The sequence below is a fragment of the Fundulus heteroclitus genome, chromosome 16 (assembly GCF_011125445.2).
Source record: "Fundulus heteroclitus isolate FHET01 chromosome 16, MU-UCD_Fhet_4.1, whole genome shotgun sequence".
Lineage (NCBI taxonomy): Eukaryota > Metazoa > Chordata > Actinopteri > Cyprinodontiformes > Fundulidae > Fundulus > Fundulus heteroclitus.
In genome coordinates this window covers 36,668,360-36,681,823 of record NC_046376.1, presented here as the reverse complement: position 1 = coordinate 36,681,823, position 13,464 = coordinate 36,668,360, and the positions used below count along the sequence as shown (strand labels likewise).

Genomic DNA, 13,464 nt, shown 5'->3' with positions numbered 1-13,464 from the left:
GTCCCGATTCACACTCCATTCAGACAAATTTCAGAGATTTTAATATAATACCAGCTTCCTTACCGTGCCACATGATTTCCAGAGATGATTCTGCTTAGCAGTGTGATGAACCTCAGTGTCTGTTGTGTGTTTTCCTGCGTCTGTAAATCCTGATTAGACGTTAGTTTGTCTTATCCATCACGTCCCAAAAGCCGACTCTGTCTAACCATAACATCCAGAATGTTACGGGTGCTGCATTTTGATTTGCTCGGTCCCGCCTTCTTACCTGACTCCGCCAGATAGATTTGCTTCACATATCCATCTGGAAACCTTCTGTTAAAGTAATTTTGGGAAGGGGCGAAAATACTGGTTAGCTGATTGGCCTATGTTGGTGATAGACGGGCCAAATAAACCAATCAGATTCGTCGTCACTCGTAACAGAGCGACGACGAAAACACAACCACAAGCCAAGCTACTCTTGCTGCTGCAGGTAAAGAGCTCGTTAGCTCAGCAAAGAAATACTCTGTAATTCTGATAAAACTTGCTCGATAGCCACGCTAACGCTAGTTTCATCGGCTGAAGCCGCCATGTTGTTTAGACTGAACTGTCGCTCCTCGTTGCGTCACACCTCAACCCGCCTCAAAGCCAACGCTGATTGGACGTTCGTTTGGTGAACGGCTCCAAATTTTCTTAACGGAGAGTAGCCAGACTGATCTGCGAGTGAAACCTTGAAAGCTCGCGAGATCAGGATGGTCTCACGAGACTACCTGCCTTCAATCCCAGAGAGCAGCAGTACCGCAGATCGTCACTAGGAGGCGAGGAGCAACCAAGGAACCGGGATAGTGTGGTGTGTAAACGGTCGTCTCGGCTTGGTTAACTGATCCAAGCTCAGACTGGTCTCGGCTCGGCTCGGTTAAAAAAGTGTAGTGTGAACAGGCCTTTTGTTATCCAGTCTCAGGAAGTGGAGAGGTTAACACAGGGGGGCCATGCATACGCTAATTATCAAGTTTATTTTAATTAATCATGTAATTAAAATTTATCGTGCGCTTAGCTGAGTTATTGGTTATGGCGACAGGCCTATTTGTTTTAGGGCACAAGACTAAGTTTTGTCTGAAGTCCTATATTTGTGACCTAAGTGCGACGCGAGTCAGAGTGTCAAACTGGAGTCGTCATCTCTGGAAAAATGTAATGATTCCGTTTTCTAAATTTGCCAGCAGAAAATAACAAACTGTCTCTTTATCCACTTAATTAGTTTGAGAAATTAAAGTTATTCTGTTATAACAATAACTATATACTGCAGGTCTGGACACAGTCTGTTTAGGAGTCACACAGCATCAATTTCTCCGGAAAGCCTGGAGAAAAACAAAGGCTTTCCAGAGTCCAGCAGCGACTTTCTTTCTCTTCTCATCTCGTCTTTTCATCTGTCCAGCTTTAAAATTCGTCTTGATTTCCTAGAAATTCCTGCCAAATCCAAATCTCTGGCCGGTGAACTATTCTCACACAAAATCTCAAGAAAATCCTCCAGAAAACCTTGAATTACACGTGCGCAAGTTATTATAAATCACACTAAGAATGAAATCTATTATCATCTAATGACGGCACAAGAGTTTTATGTTATTGTCTAGATTCTAGTCAGAGTCCTAAAGAGAACAAAGACTCTAGCACTCCCTTTATCAGTTCAAGGCCTAAACTAAAGCATTCCCCATGAGCTGGAACAGGAACCTGCTAGTCTGAATTCTCCTGGGGAGAAACCAAAAGTGTCACATCGGACAGTAAAGCTAGTTATTCAAATCAGTAGCCCATTGTGACAAAGCGATTTTTAAAAGAAAAAAAAAACAGTATTTTATGTGTAAATGTGCCAAGCTGTTTGTTTGTCATGTATTGAGTAACCTGAAGAGTGCTACTTTTTATCTGCTCTTATGTTAGGCATGTCAGAGCCTGCAGATCGTAGATGTTCTGTCTCGTCGGTCTCGCTGATAGAGATCAAGGCTGAGACTCATCTAGTCCTCCAGGCATTCCTTGAACGAGCTCTATCCACATCTCACAAAGAGAGGCCCGGCAGGATCGCTGGAGCCTATGAGGATTATAACCAGTACAGGTAACGCTGCTCATCCATGTTTTTCTTTTTTTTTATCTAAGCACAGTAAAGCCCAATCGTTATTTAAGTAATATCTTCTTATTTTAAATCAGTTTTTCTCTTTAATTAGATATTAATATAAGTCAATTTTTTTCTTTTTTATATGTTTACTGTTGAATCTTAATTGTATTATATATAAAATAGAAAGTAACTTTAGTTTTAACATTTCCCCATGTGCTGGGAGTGCTGTTGCTGATCAGCATTGAGGATGAGCTGCAATCATGATGCTTTGTTGAGTCTGTAGTGACTTATTGTGATTAAAAAAATCTCTTGTTTGGGTTTTTCTGATTGAAAGGTAAAATGTTTGTGAATAAAACTTTGGGGTTGTGGTGTTTTTTTGCTCCTTTGGCATCTCTAGATTGATTTCAGTTTAGAAGCCATGTAAGGGATAACGCCCAACGAGTTGTCCATTATCAGAGAGTAATGGAGGCATCCGCGGAGGCGAGGAAGCAACCATCCCACGTGAAGTGGAGGAAGGTTGCTTCTGTGAACTCCATTCATTTCTGATAATGAACACCTCCAAAGCCATTATCCTGCTTATACCATGGCCACTTACAAAAGAAAGAAATATTAAATCAATTACCAGTTCTTTAATGCTGTGCTCAATTCATCATCTGAGAAAAGAATTGACACAATGAATGGTTTAGACCAAAGCATACTGCAGGTATAAGTACTGAACACATCAACTCTTTTCTCAGTTGCGGCCATGGAAATAAAATCAACTCCAGAAGTCGGTAACAGCCCGAGTAATTCACACATATACCAAAATCAAAGCTAATTAGTCTACAATGGACGTTATGGATAACTAATTGGGGATACACAGATAATAGGTATTGAACACCTGAAATAAAGTATGTGCAAAAGCAGAAAAAACAATTTACTGTGAAAAAGTCTTTCTAGGTATTTTTTTTTAATCTTTGTTTAACCAGGAAGGTCAGCTGAGAACAAATTCTCATTTACAATGACAACCAGGGCAAGAGGCAGCATAAAAGCTAGATACAAATTATGAACAAAAAGAGCATAAAACATAGAAATAACATATGAAATATATACATGGGATGACATATATAAAATTGACAAGGAAGTTCAATAGTCTTGTACTGTTGATAATAGTAACTTTCCTTTAAGGGTTCTCCCTATATGGAGAAACTAGTCAGAGGCTTTTCTCATGTGATTTCTCTCATTTTTCCTTCTGATCTTCAAGGTTCTGGGGGTCCTTTCTATGCATTCTGAAAGGGCCGATTCTGTGGCCCTATTTGACCAGACTATACTTTCCCACTATTTCACTGGCTTGTCTGAATCTTCTCTAGCAAACTTTAATTGAGCTTCCACATGCTTTTTCTTAGACTATTGCGGTTGAGTCCATTATTCCATGTCCACAACTGTTTTCTTGGGAAAAACTCTAGCTGCCACTTCCATGTCTTTCTGAAGCTCTATGTGGGTACTCCTTGGGTATTGGACAATTCCTTTGATTATTTTCGTGACTCATTTGTCAGAAGTCTTGTGAGGGTCACCTGCCCGGGGCTGGTTTATGGTGAAATTATTTTCTTTTCCCCTCAGGATTATAGTTATAATGGAGCTCCATCAAACATTCAGAATTTTTAAACATCCAGCAGTAACCAGACTTTTTATGTAAAGGTTTCTTTGCTTTTACCAAATTTCCAACTCTGTGCAATACTTGGCTAATGAGAGCCCTTTTTCTAGGCCATTAGTATATATTAAACCAGGCGATATTAATTTGCACACACTGTATCTACTAGGATGCTCTCTGCATCCTGACAGATTTCAGCTGCTTTCTTGGTTTTCTTTTCCTTTTTGCACATGCTTTACTTTAGGGGCTCAATACATATGCCCTGTGTCATTCCACTTCTTCCCCTTAACTTAATTTGTAGATTTATCTGCTTTGATTTCTTTGTAAGGATTACTTGGATTGTTAGGAACATATGCAAATTTTATTTTGATGGCTCCATAAGAAAAATTTCAGCTGAGAAACAAAGTTGACATGATAGGTGCTTATCGTACGTGCTGTATTCAAGACGTCTGTACTTATTGCATAACAGCAGTGTACATCAAAACTGCTGTAAAAGGTGAACAGATTTTACACTTCATTTCTAAACTAAGATAAGTTGAATAGTGAAGCCCATGCATGTCCTGTGGTTGAGCATCTATTTTTCATACTAGCTTGACACTACAGTCCAAACAAAAGGATGGATCTGATTCTCAAGCAGAAAAGGAAGATGAGAAGAAGACTGGATTCAAGGACCTCATGAAGAACTTCCCTCGCACTTCAATTATCCGTGGTAAAGGATCACTGGGCAAGAGCAGCAAGGCAAAGCAGTCCCACCAAACAGACGTAAGAAACTGTTGGTTTTATTAGACACTGTCTGTGTTTTTATTTTCCGTAAAAGTCATAGACTTAATTAAAAAAGACAATTGAAGCCTTGATTCTGTAGTAGCCTTGGTAAGCAAATGTTTTCTTAAGGCCATGAAGAGGTTTAGTCCCAGCTGCCTGAATCCTCTTTTGAGGGTGTGAAAGTAATTATCACCTGACAAATAATTGTCATACTCACACTTCTCTATTGGTTTTATGTAAAAAAAGGGATCTTAGATTGTGAACCTTTAAACTAATTATAAAACCACAGTTTTACTTGAAGACCACTTTCACTGATGGTCTCATCTAGAGCTGCACAATATATTACATCTCAGTTGGCTTTGAAGTTGCAGTTTGAGCAACACTGCAGTGCTATTTGGTATGCAATAATATTTCAAGTGCCCTGCATTCAAAGCAATAATTCAAAACATTCAAAACAATAATGTATTTAGTGAGTTAGGTTGCCTTCCATTACCTTTTATGATAGCTGCTGATGTAGATCTTGGTGATGGAAGAGAATAGGGGGGACATCGTAGGGTAAATTAATGAGGATTTTAGACCGAAGCATTGGACTTCCTCTTTATACAGACAACTGAATGATTTCAATGTGACAGGGAAGAACTGAAAAGCATACTATGCCCCCTTTAATGTCTTGGGACTTTCTCACTGTGGAGGACAGAATTAAGAATAAAAGCAGAAATATATAAAGGGCCCAATAAATAAACCAATACACTTGAATGTACTAATTATTAAAAAAAGTAGAAATGATATTTATACTTATTAATATTTGTTTGTTTGAAACATACAGTTTTTTACTTTACCACATTTTATAATTTAATTGACCTGGCCAGGCCCACTCAGCGATCACAGAGATTCGGGTCATTGTTAATAAAAAACATTGATGCCGTTCATGCGACTCACCCGAGTATCTGCCTGTAATTCCCCAAACTGCAGTTGCAAGAGGGAAAAGATCCCTGCTCCACTGATTTATTAATAAAAAAACCACAACTTATCATCCTTTTTCTGTTATTGAGGGAGCCGTGATTCCCTTTCCACCTCTGTAGTCAGCCTCATAGACAGCTGCTGCTGTCTCCTCATGACTGCAAACCCTGCTATGGAGATTCTTACCTCCCTGCAGACGGAGCAAAGAAATCACAATATCCACTCCATTTGCACTTTGCAAAAATGTGTCAAACGCAGCGCAGAGAGATACACAGCTAGTTGCGTACCGGAACCCTTATAGACCATGTAAAATGGAATGAGAAAGTAAAAAAAGAAAGAAAGGGGAGCAAAGAGGGAGAGGTCGAAAAAACAAGCACTGGCCACTGATGTAGTAATTTGCACTAAACTGATATTTTTCTCTCTCCATAAAGGAGCAGATAGGCTAAGAAATAAACACTAGAGGTGAACAGTAAAAAGGCCAGCAGCCAATCCTGCACGATAGTTTAATACATATATGAGTCTCTCTGTGAGGAACCAAGGGTCAAAACTGATGCAATTAAACAAAGGTTTTAAGGTACTGATTTAAAAAAAAAAAAAAAAAAAGGTTAAAAAAGAGCCAGTGGAAAATAAGTGAAATTCTAAAATGTCTTTGAATTCAGATTTAGTTTACCCTGGATAAACTCAAATTCTAAAAATATTGAAATTGTTGTTATATTACTTTGTTTAATCTGGCAAAATCCCAATGGGTTTCAGAAAATATTTGTTGTTTTCTTAATATAGCCAATGTATTAAATAGTACATTAAAAAATTAAGTGGATTTGAATAGATTTTTTTACATGAAAGCAGTGTCAGTTGAGTGCAGCAGTAGTGCCGCAATAGCTCCTGCTGGCATGGAGGTGGTGAAAAGCAGCAATAAGGAGTCAGAGCAGGAACCTTCAGGTACCTTGTAGAGCACAAAACACACCTGCAGCTTCTAAGGTAATGCTGGTGGTGGCATGGCCTGAGATGGTATGAGATTCCTGGACAGAATTATTGTCCCAGTCCACCCCTGGTTCAAACTGTCATGCGAAAAATATCACCTGTCATTGTGGTCAAAAGAAAGTATAGCTGGACAGACAACGGAGAGAGAGAGAACAGTCTGACTGGAGGAACACAAAGACAAAGGTTTTGTGATCGCTTGCTGTGGTTTTAATTATGTTTATTATACCACTATGCTTAGCTGTAGGCAAGACACACTTGCCTGTGTCCACACCTGGATGCTGCCACGCATGCTTTGTATGGCATATGGTCTGAGGACTAACAGGCTGGCCCCCACCCCTTCAACCTCTACAACAACGCTAGCAGTTGTCAACTTCTTTGTTCTGATGGCCTCGGCCATCTTTATGAAGAGCAGCTGTTCGTTTTTTTTTTCAGATCTTCTGAGTTCTCTGGCTTGAGGCGTCATGTTGAACTACTAGTGAGCAGTCTGAGAGCGATAACACCATTTCTAACGCACCTGCTCCCCATTCACACCCGAGACCTTCTAACATTAACGGATCACATGACCTCATGGAGGGAAAATGATTGGGCACAATTTGGACATTTTCACTTAGGGTTGCACTCACTTAGTTGCCAGCGGTTTAGACATCAGTGATTTAAATTGACACTGTTTTATAAGCTGAACACTGAATACTTTACATTGGATCAGAGTGTCTTCAGTGTTGTCCCATAAAATGGTACAGTAAAAATACTAAGAAAATATGAAGGGTGTACTCACTTAACTGAGATACTGTAAATTATACTTGGTGTAAAGATTCAGTGTTAAAATGAAAAAGTTGTTTTGGCAGGATAGCTTGTCTCCCTCCTCATCGTCGGATGAAGATGAAAGTGAAAAGAAGATGAAGTTAAGACAAGCAAACATTAAAAAAAAGCTTGCTTCGTTCTTCAAAAAGAAGGTAAAGGAGATAAAAGAGCAGAGTGACCTGCCATCTGGCAGGAGTGCAACCAATGACCTGGTCTCTCCTGGTAAGTTCCACATTTACACCCGTCCCACTGAAAGCTCAAATACAGATTTGACACTATTTAATGTCTTCTTCAGAACCTTAAACTTTGTGATTGTTAAAGAAGCAAATTGTTACCTATGATACCTTGATTGCAGAAGAAGTGTTTTTTTATCTAAAATGTATTTATGATTTTTATTGAAACAGGTCACTCAGCTGACTACTACGATGAAATAGCACAGAAGCTGGAAAACATTGTAAAGAAGTCCACCAAGATAAAGAGCCCAAGTCCAGGATTAAAGCCTCCGTCTGGTAATCAGACTCCAACTTATTCATTGCTATGTAGCACAAGTGCATCTCAGTAAATTAGATCATAGAGAAGTTCATTTATTTTAGTCATTCAGTTTGGTTTTAGTTCATTATATTGTTCATTGCCAATTCACAGCAAACGTTCCCCTAAGGCACTTTTACGAAACAGATTCAACTAATAAATCCTATAGATAGATTCCAAGTAAATACATAGATTCCAACTTGAGCCTAGTTCTAAAATATTGATGTCAAATTCTCTGAGATAAGTAAATTCACTTTTCAACTCAAATTTATTGAGCTTCTCAGAATAAAGGCCCCGACATTCTTGCGCAGACAGAGTCAGCCTTGAGTATGTGCGGACTCCGCTGACTACCTGATAGCTCCCACCAATCAGATGTCTGTACCATTTGAAATGGTAGGAACCTATTTGAATTAACGGAGAGTAACAAGGCAAGCAAATGTTTGCTGGATTAATCCACCTCATCAGTTCATTTGGTGGATCAGTTCATTGTGAGCAGCTTCGGATACATTTCCATTGACTATGGCAAGTTGTAGTTGATCTGGTGGATTGATACATGTGGCAGGCTGAAACACATAAAACACTGATGTATTTCTGCCCCAAACTGCATTGTTATGTTTGGTGATGTATTACTGTTCAAAAAGTGATGTTGTAGACTGCTGATCTACTAACAGCTTTCTGTCTCACTGATATGCACATTTGCAGTTTGAGTCTTGAAATAATAGGTCAGGTAAAACAGGTAGAGTTGGTCTGACTACCTGATAGCTTCCACCAATCAGATGTCTGTATTTACTCTCTGGCTCTCTGTGATACATATTTCTGCTGCAGGTAAAGGAAACTATTACTGATAATAACTTTAGAGAAGCTAAAATCAAAAAATCCAAACTAACCTCTTTAATGACCAATGTGATAAAATACTTTTAAGTACTCCATGTACTTAAATGTTTATACTAAACAATTTAGAATAAGAATATTGACATTTTAGTCTAAATTATTATGTATATGGCCATCTGATACTTTATTTATAGCTTGTTAGAGCTAAATGAACCTTTAAGTTTAGTCATGTCTTGAGTCAAAAGACATTGCTCCAGGCAGGTTTATTTGTATAGTACCATTCCTACACAGGGTAGTTCAATGGGTGGAAAAATAAAGCACAGATAAGACATAATAAAAACACCAGATATATAAAAACACAAAGCATCATATAAAAAGAAAGATCTGGTAAATAGACAAATTTATGCAAATAAAAAGCTGAATGAAATGAGTTAATAAAGTTAACATTGAGCTTGATGGGGGAGCTTCGGGAAACAGAAATGTTTCAGTCCAGATATGAAGGAATAAACAGTTTGTGCACATCAGGGAGTTTATTCCAGATCTCACAAGCATAGAAACTAAAGTGCTAACCCTAACCCTGCCTCACCTTGTTCAGTTCTGGTCCAGGCAATACTGCACAAGAATGATTACATGAGGGATTAGCGTGCTTTATAGAAATTTGCATTGCAGTTTGCTGCAAACCTGTTTTCTGCTGCCATGTTGTTTTTATAGAAAATACATTTCCTCAAGCTTTGTTGGTCATTTTTCAGTCTCTTTTTAGCCATACCAAAGCTAAATGGGCTGGATTTATACAGTGCTTCTCTAGTCATACTGACTGCTGAAACCGCTTCACAGTGGAACTGCACTCACCCAGGGCAAGGCAGTGGAACTGGGCACATTCACGTAACGGGAGGAAGCAGGAATCTGAGCCACAGTTGCCCTGAACCACGACTTGAGACGTAGCGCTCTAGCTTTCTCTGAGCATTGCATGGTCTTCCCTGTGGAAAGAAACCAGTACCACCAACAACTGAGACAGAAGGTTCCTGCTGCCCTTGTAATGCTCTGAATAGCCGAGGTGAACAAGGACTGGATTAGGTCATTATTATTGAATAGAAACAATCACATTTTCATTCTTTGTCAAGGGCAGTAATAGTGGAGGGAGAAAGGCAGCCATTTTTGGTCGGTCTGAATCATTTATTGCAGACAGACACCCAGAGCTTTAAGATGCATTCATGGAACTAAACTGATGCCTCTATATTTTTGCAGTGGATGATAACGAAGCACTGGCACAGCAACTTGTGAAGCTGCTGTGTTCAGAAGGCGATGTTATGAACACTAAGGTATGTATTATTATGTAATAAGATGTGTAATTGTAGATGATACATCTGTTGGATATTAAACGTTATTTGGTTTAGCTGTAAACAAAGCTGAATGTATGATATTTTCTTATTTCCTAAGATATAATTGTCAAAACTCAGTTACTTTAATGCAAATTATTTGGTAGGACATTGGTAGGTTTAACATGCTGAATGTGACTGCCTGTCTTCTATTCAGCAAAATAAACTTTGATAATATACCAGGCATGTAAACTGGATGTTTAATGTAGAATAAAATAAAGTTTACGATAAACAATACCTGCTGCTGTCACTTTGTGTGCAGATCCAGGAGAATCCAGAGCTGATCAACAAATTATCACGGCTTTCCTACAGATCATTCGAGAATATTTTAGACTTCTTTGGAAAAAGTCAGGCAGCTGAGGCTCCCCCCATGAAACCATCTGCTAGTCCAACTCTGCAACGAATAGCTGTTTCTATGGAGGTGTACCGGCGGATGGTGACAGCCACAGGAACGCAACGGCTGAATGGCCACGCAGAGCGCTACATGGACAACTTTGTCCCATGGGTCAAAAGTCATGGAGGATGGGTGAGTGATCTTATTACATTCTCAGGAAATTACAATACCATCAAAAAGTTAATTTATGTGATAGTCATATATTTGTTAATGTTGGAGGGTTTTGCAGAAGAAAATGATGTTAAAAGGGTCTAAATATGCTTTTATAAAGTCGTTCAGTAACTACAACTAAGCTGTTTCTTTGTTAAAAGAGCAGGTGATGTCAGGTGAAACTTTTTTCAAGAAAACCATGTTCTTAAGATGGATGTAATTCAATAGAGTTTTATTCATAAAGCAGCTATTCACAACAAATTGTCTCAGGGCACTTTACAAAGTCGATCCTATCTAATGAAACCCAGCAGATTGCATCAAGTCTTTGACTTAGCCACGGTGGACAGTTGTCTGCGTTGGGTCTTTGACTTTGCAGCAATTTTTTTTTTTTAGTAAAGTTTGGCTTTGATTTAGAAATCAAGTTCCCAGAGTCTGGCAGAAAAGTGGGGAGAAACAGAATCCAAGCTGCTTAAGGTCCGGTGTGAAGTTTCCACAATCAGTGATGACTTGGGGAGATAAGTCGTCTTCTGATGTGGGTCTGTTGGGTTTTATCAATTCCTAGTGAGAGCAGATACCTAGCAGGACATTTTAGAGTGTTTATGATGGAAAAGAACTTTATGATGGTGCTGGTTTCATTTTCTCGTATCATATTACTGAAAGAAATAACTTTTTCTGGTACTATTTTACTGAGATAAGGTTGTATTACCCTGAAAGCATGATACAAAAGCTGATTTTCTCTCAACTCATAAATGCTTGTGTTTTATCTCCAGGAAAATGTGCTCAATATAGAGAGGACAGAGGAGTGGGATTGACTGCCCAGATGTCTGTTTATTGCAAACAAATGCTGAACTGGATGATGCCTGCCATCTAACAGAGAGACAGAGGAACCCTGCTTCTCTTCAGAAACTGACCAACAGAGTTTTATCTGCTCTGTCGCATTACATGGAACGAGTCTGTTTGATTGCTGTTGGATCAGAGGAATCGATCAAAACAATGTTACCCAGAGTTTGTTTTAAGGACCTGTCTGTCAGTTTGAAAGTAAGAACTGTTTTCACTTCCACTAGTGTGTGATTACCATATTTACCACATCTAAGCCCACTACAACAGGTAAGCTGAACTATGTATTGGAGGAAACAAACAAACAAAAAACTACTCATATGTTACATATTGGATTATGTAGTCCCACAGTGAGACAGAAATCTCCTTGTATACATGATGTTTTATGGCAAGTTTTATTGTCAGGTATGTTCAGTGTGAGTGGCAAAGGCACAGGAGCAGCTTTTTTTTTAGTATTTTTAAAATTGGAAACGCTCATGGAAGATTGTTTACAATGTTTAGCTTGCTATGACCAAAAAAAATATCAGCAAGACATGGCCAAGTCCGACCTTCTCACGGTGTGATAAAAACTAACAGTATCACTTTGTCACAGTTTGTAAACGTGAATTTAAAATGAAATATTCAGAACATCATGAAATATCTTTTTAAGGGGAAAATTTACAATAATTTCTTGTGATGCCAACAATACATGCCATATTCCAGTTGTAATATTGTAATTTATAACATTTATGTATATTTATTTTGATTGATACATTGAGTGAGACAAAAATATACAATCTGGTGAAGCTTTTGTTGTTGGTTCCAAGTGAATGTGGTGTTGAAGATTATCTCTTTTAGCTGTTTTGCTCTTCATTGAGCAGCACAAGCACAGCGGCAGATATTTGCTGGGTAATCAGCCCGGGTGGTGCTGCGGCAGAGGAGTGGCTGTACAGCCACCCTGCAATTTTCTCAGGCAACTCAATAAAAACCCCTTTAGACTGTAGGAACAACATGAGAGAATTTATGCGGTTAGGAAACTGAAATTTTTAGCATACTATGATATTTTAACCGGCCCAAGGCTCTTAGAAACCGTTTCTTCACTAGCCATAGTTGATCATGTATCCTGAACATGTTCTGAAAAACCTTTTAGTTAGAATAGTTAGTTTTACAGAAATGACGAGCATGTCAACATGACTTCCCATTTCGATGCCCCATAGATGCATAGATAAATGAACATTATGTGATTTAGATTGATTATACTATGTGAAAATTGTTTGGGAAAATTCAGTGGTTGTTGAAGTTTATGGGTTCAACTGCAACTGACTGATGGCCAGCTCCTAAACCTGACCATATGTTTTTTTAAAGACATAAAAATGTGTTTCCTTTTAGTCAAAATATTGGCATAGGCTTCTCATTTTGAGTTGAAGAGTTTCTGATGAGTACATCTAATATGTACTGATCTAAATGGTACGAGTACTGTTAAAAAGCATTTGTTCAAATGTCAGCTGCTAATACATTACTGTACTATTATCACTACTTTTGTTTTTTGGTGGGGTTTTCTAAAAAAACAAAAAAAAAAAAACTACAAAATATTTGATAAATACAAAAAGATTTGGGGATGGTGCTGGATCAGGACTTTGTGGAACATGTTTACAATAATCTTCTGTTGATAGACCAACAGGATGTCAGAGTTCTTTTAGTCATTCTTGTTCACATCTGGTTTGAAAATAATTTCTGTTAATGTGAAAAAGAGTGTATATTTCTCCTTTGTGTTTGCTCTCTGACAGGAGATTCCTGATACTACAGTCAGTACTAAGCCTGCTGTGTTCTGTTAGTTTAAGGAGCAGCAGGAGATGTGACACAGGTTTAAAGTAGTTTCTAAGCCACCTGGAACACAACCTAAACTCTGCATTGCACAACAGTGAAGAAGGGAAGCTGTGATGTTTTTGCTATTTAAATATTATTGTATTTTAGATTTTTGCCTAGTCATATAAGGCAGAGTAAAAAAGTTTTATGTCTTTATTTATTCTGAGAAATTGCTGATGTAAAAAAAATAATGTTCTATAGTCAGCATCCAATGTCTCTAACTGACTGTTAAATTAAATGTTGATATATGTCCTCCCTTGTTTTTTTTATTAAACTTGAAAGAATATATTGA

The 13,464-nt window shown here is 38.3% G+C and overlaps 1 protein-coding gene across 1 annotated transcript; it reads left to right on the top strand.

Annotated features, from left to right (window-relative positions):
- Positions 1-1,908: 1,908 nt before the first annotated feature.
- On the top strand, positions 1,909-13,464 carry bcl2l12 (BCL2 like 12). The gene is made up of 7 exons (XM_036148601.1): positions 1,909-2,077; positions 4,298-4,469; positions 7,256-7,433; positions 7,616-7,720; positions 9,816-9,889; positions 10,209-10,472; positions 11,261-13,464. The coding sequence occupies exons 2-7, from the start codon at positions 4,383-4,385 to the stop codon at positions 11,300-11,302; spliced, it is 750 nt and encodes a 249-aa protein (XP_036004494.1). The 5' UTR covers positions 1,909-2,077; positions 4,298-4,382; the 3' UTR covers positions 11,303-13,464.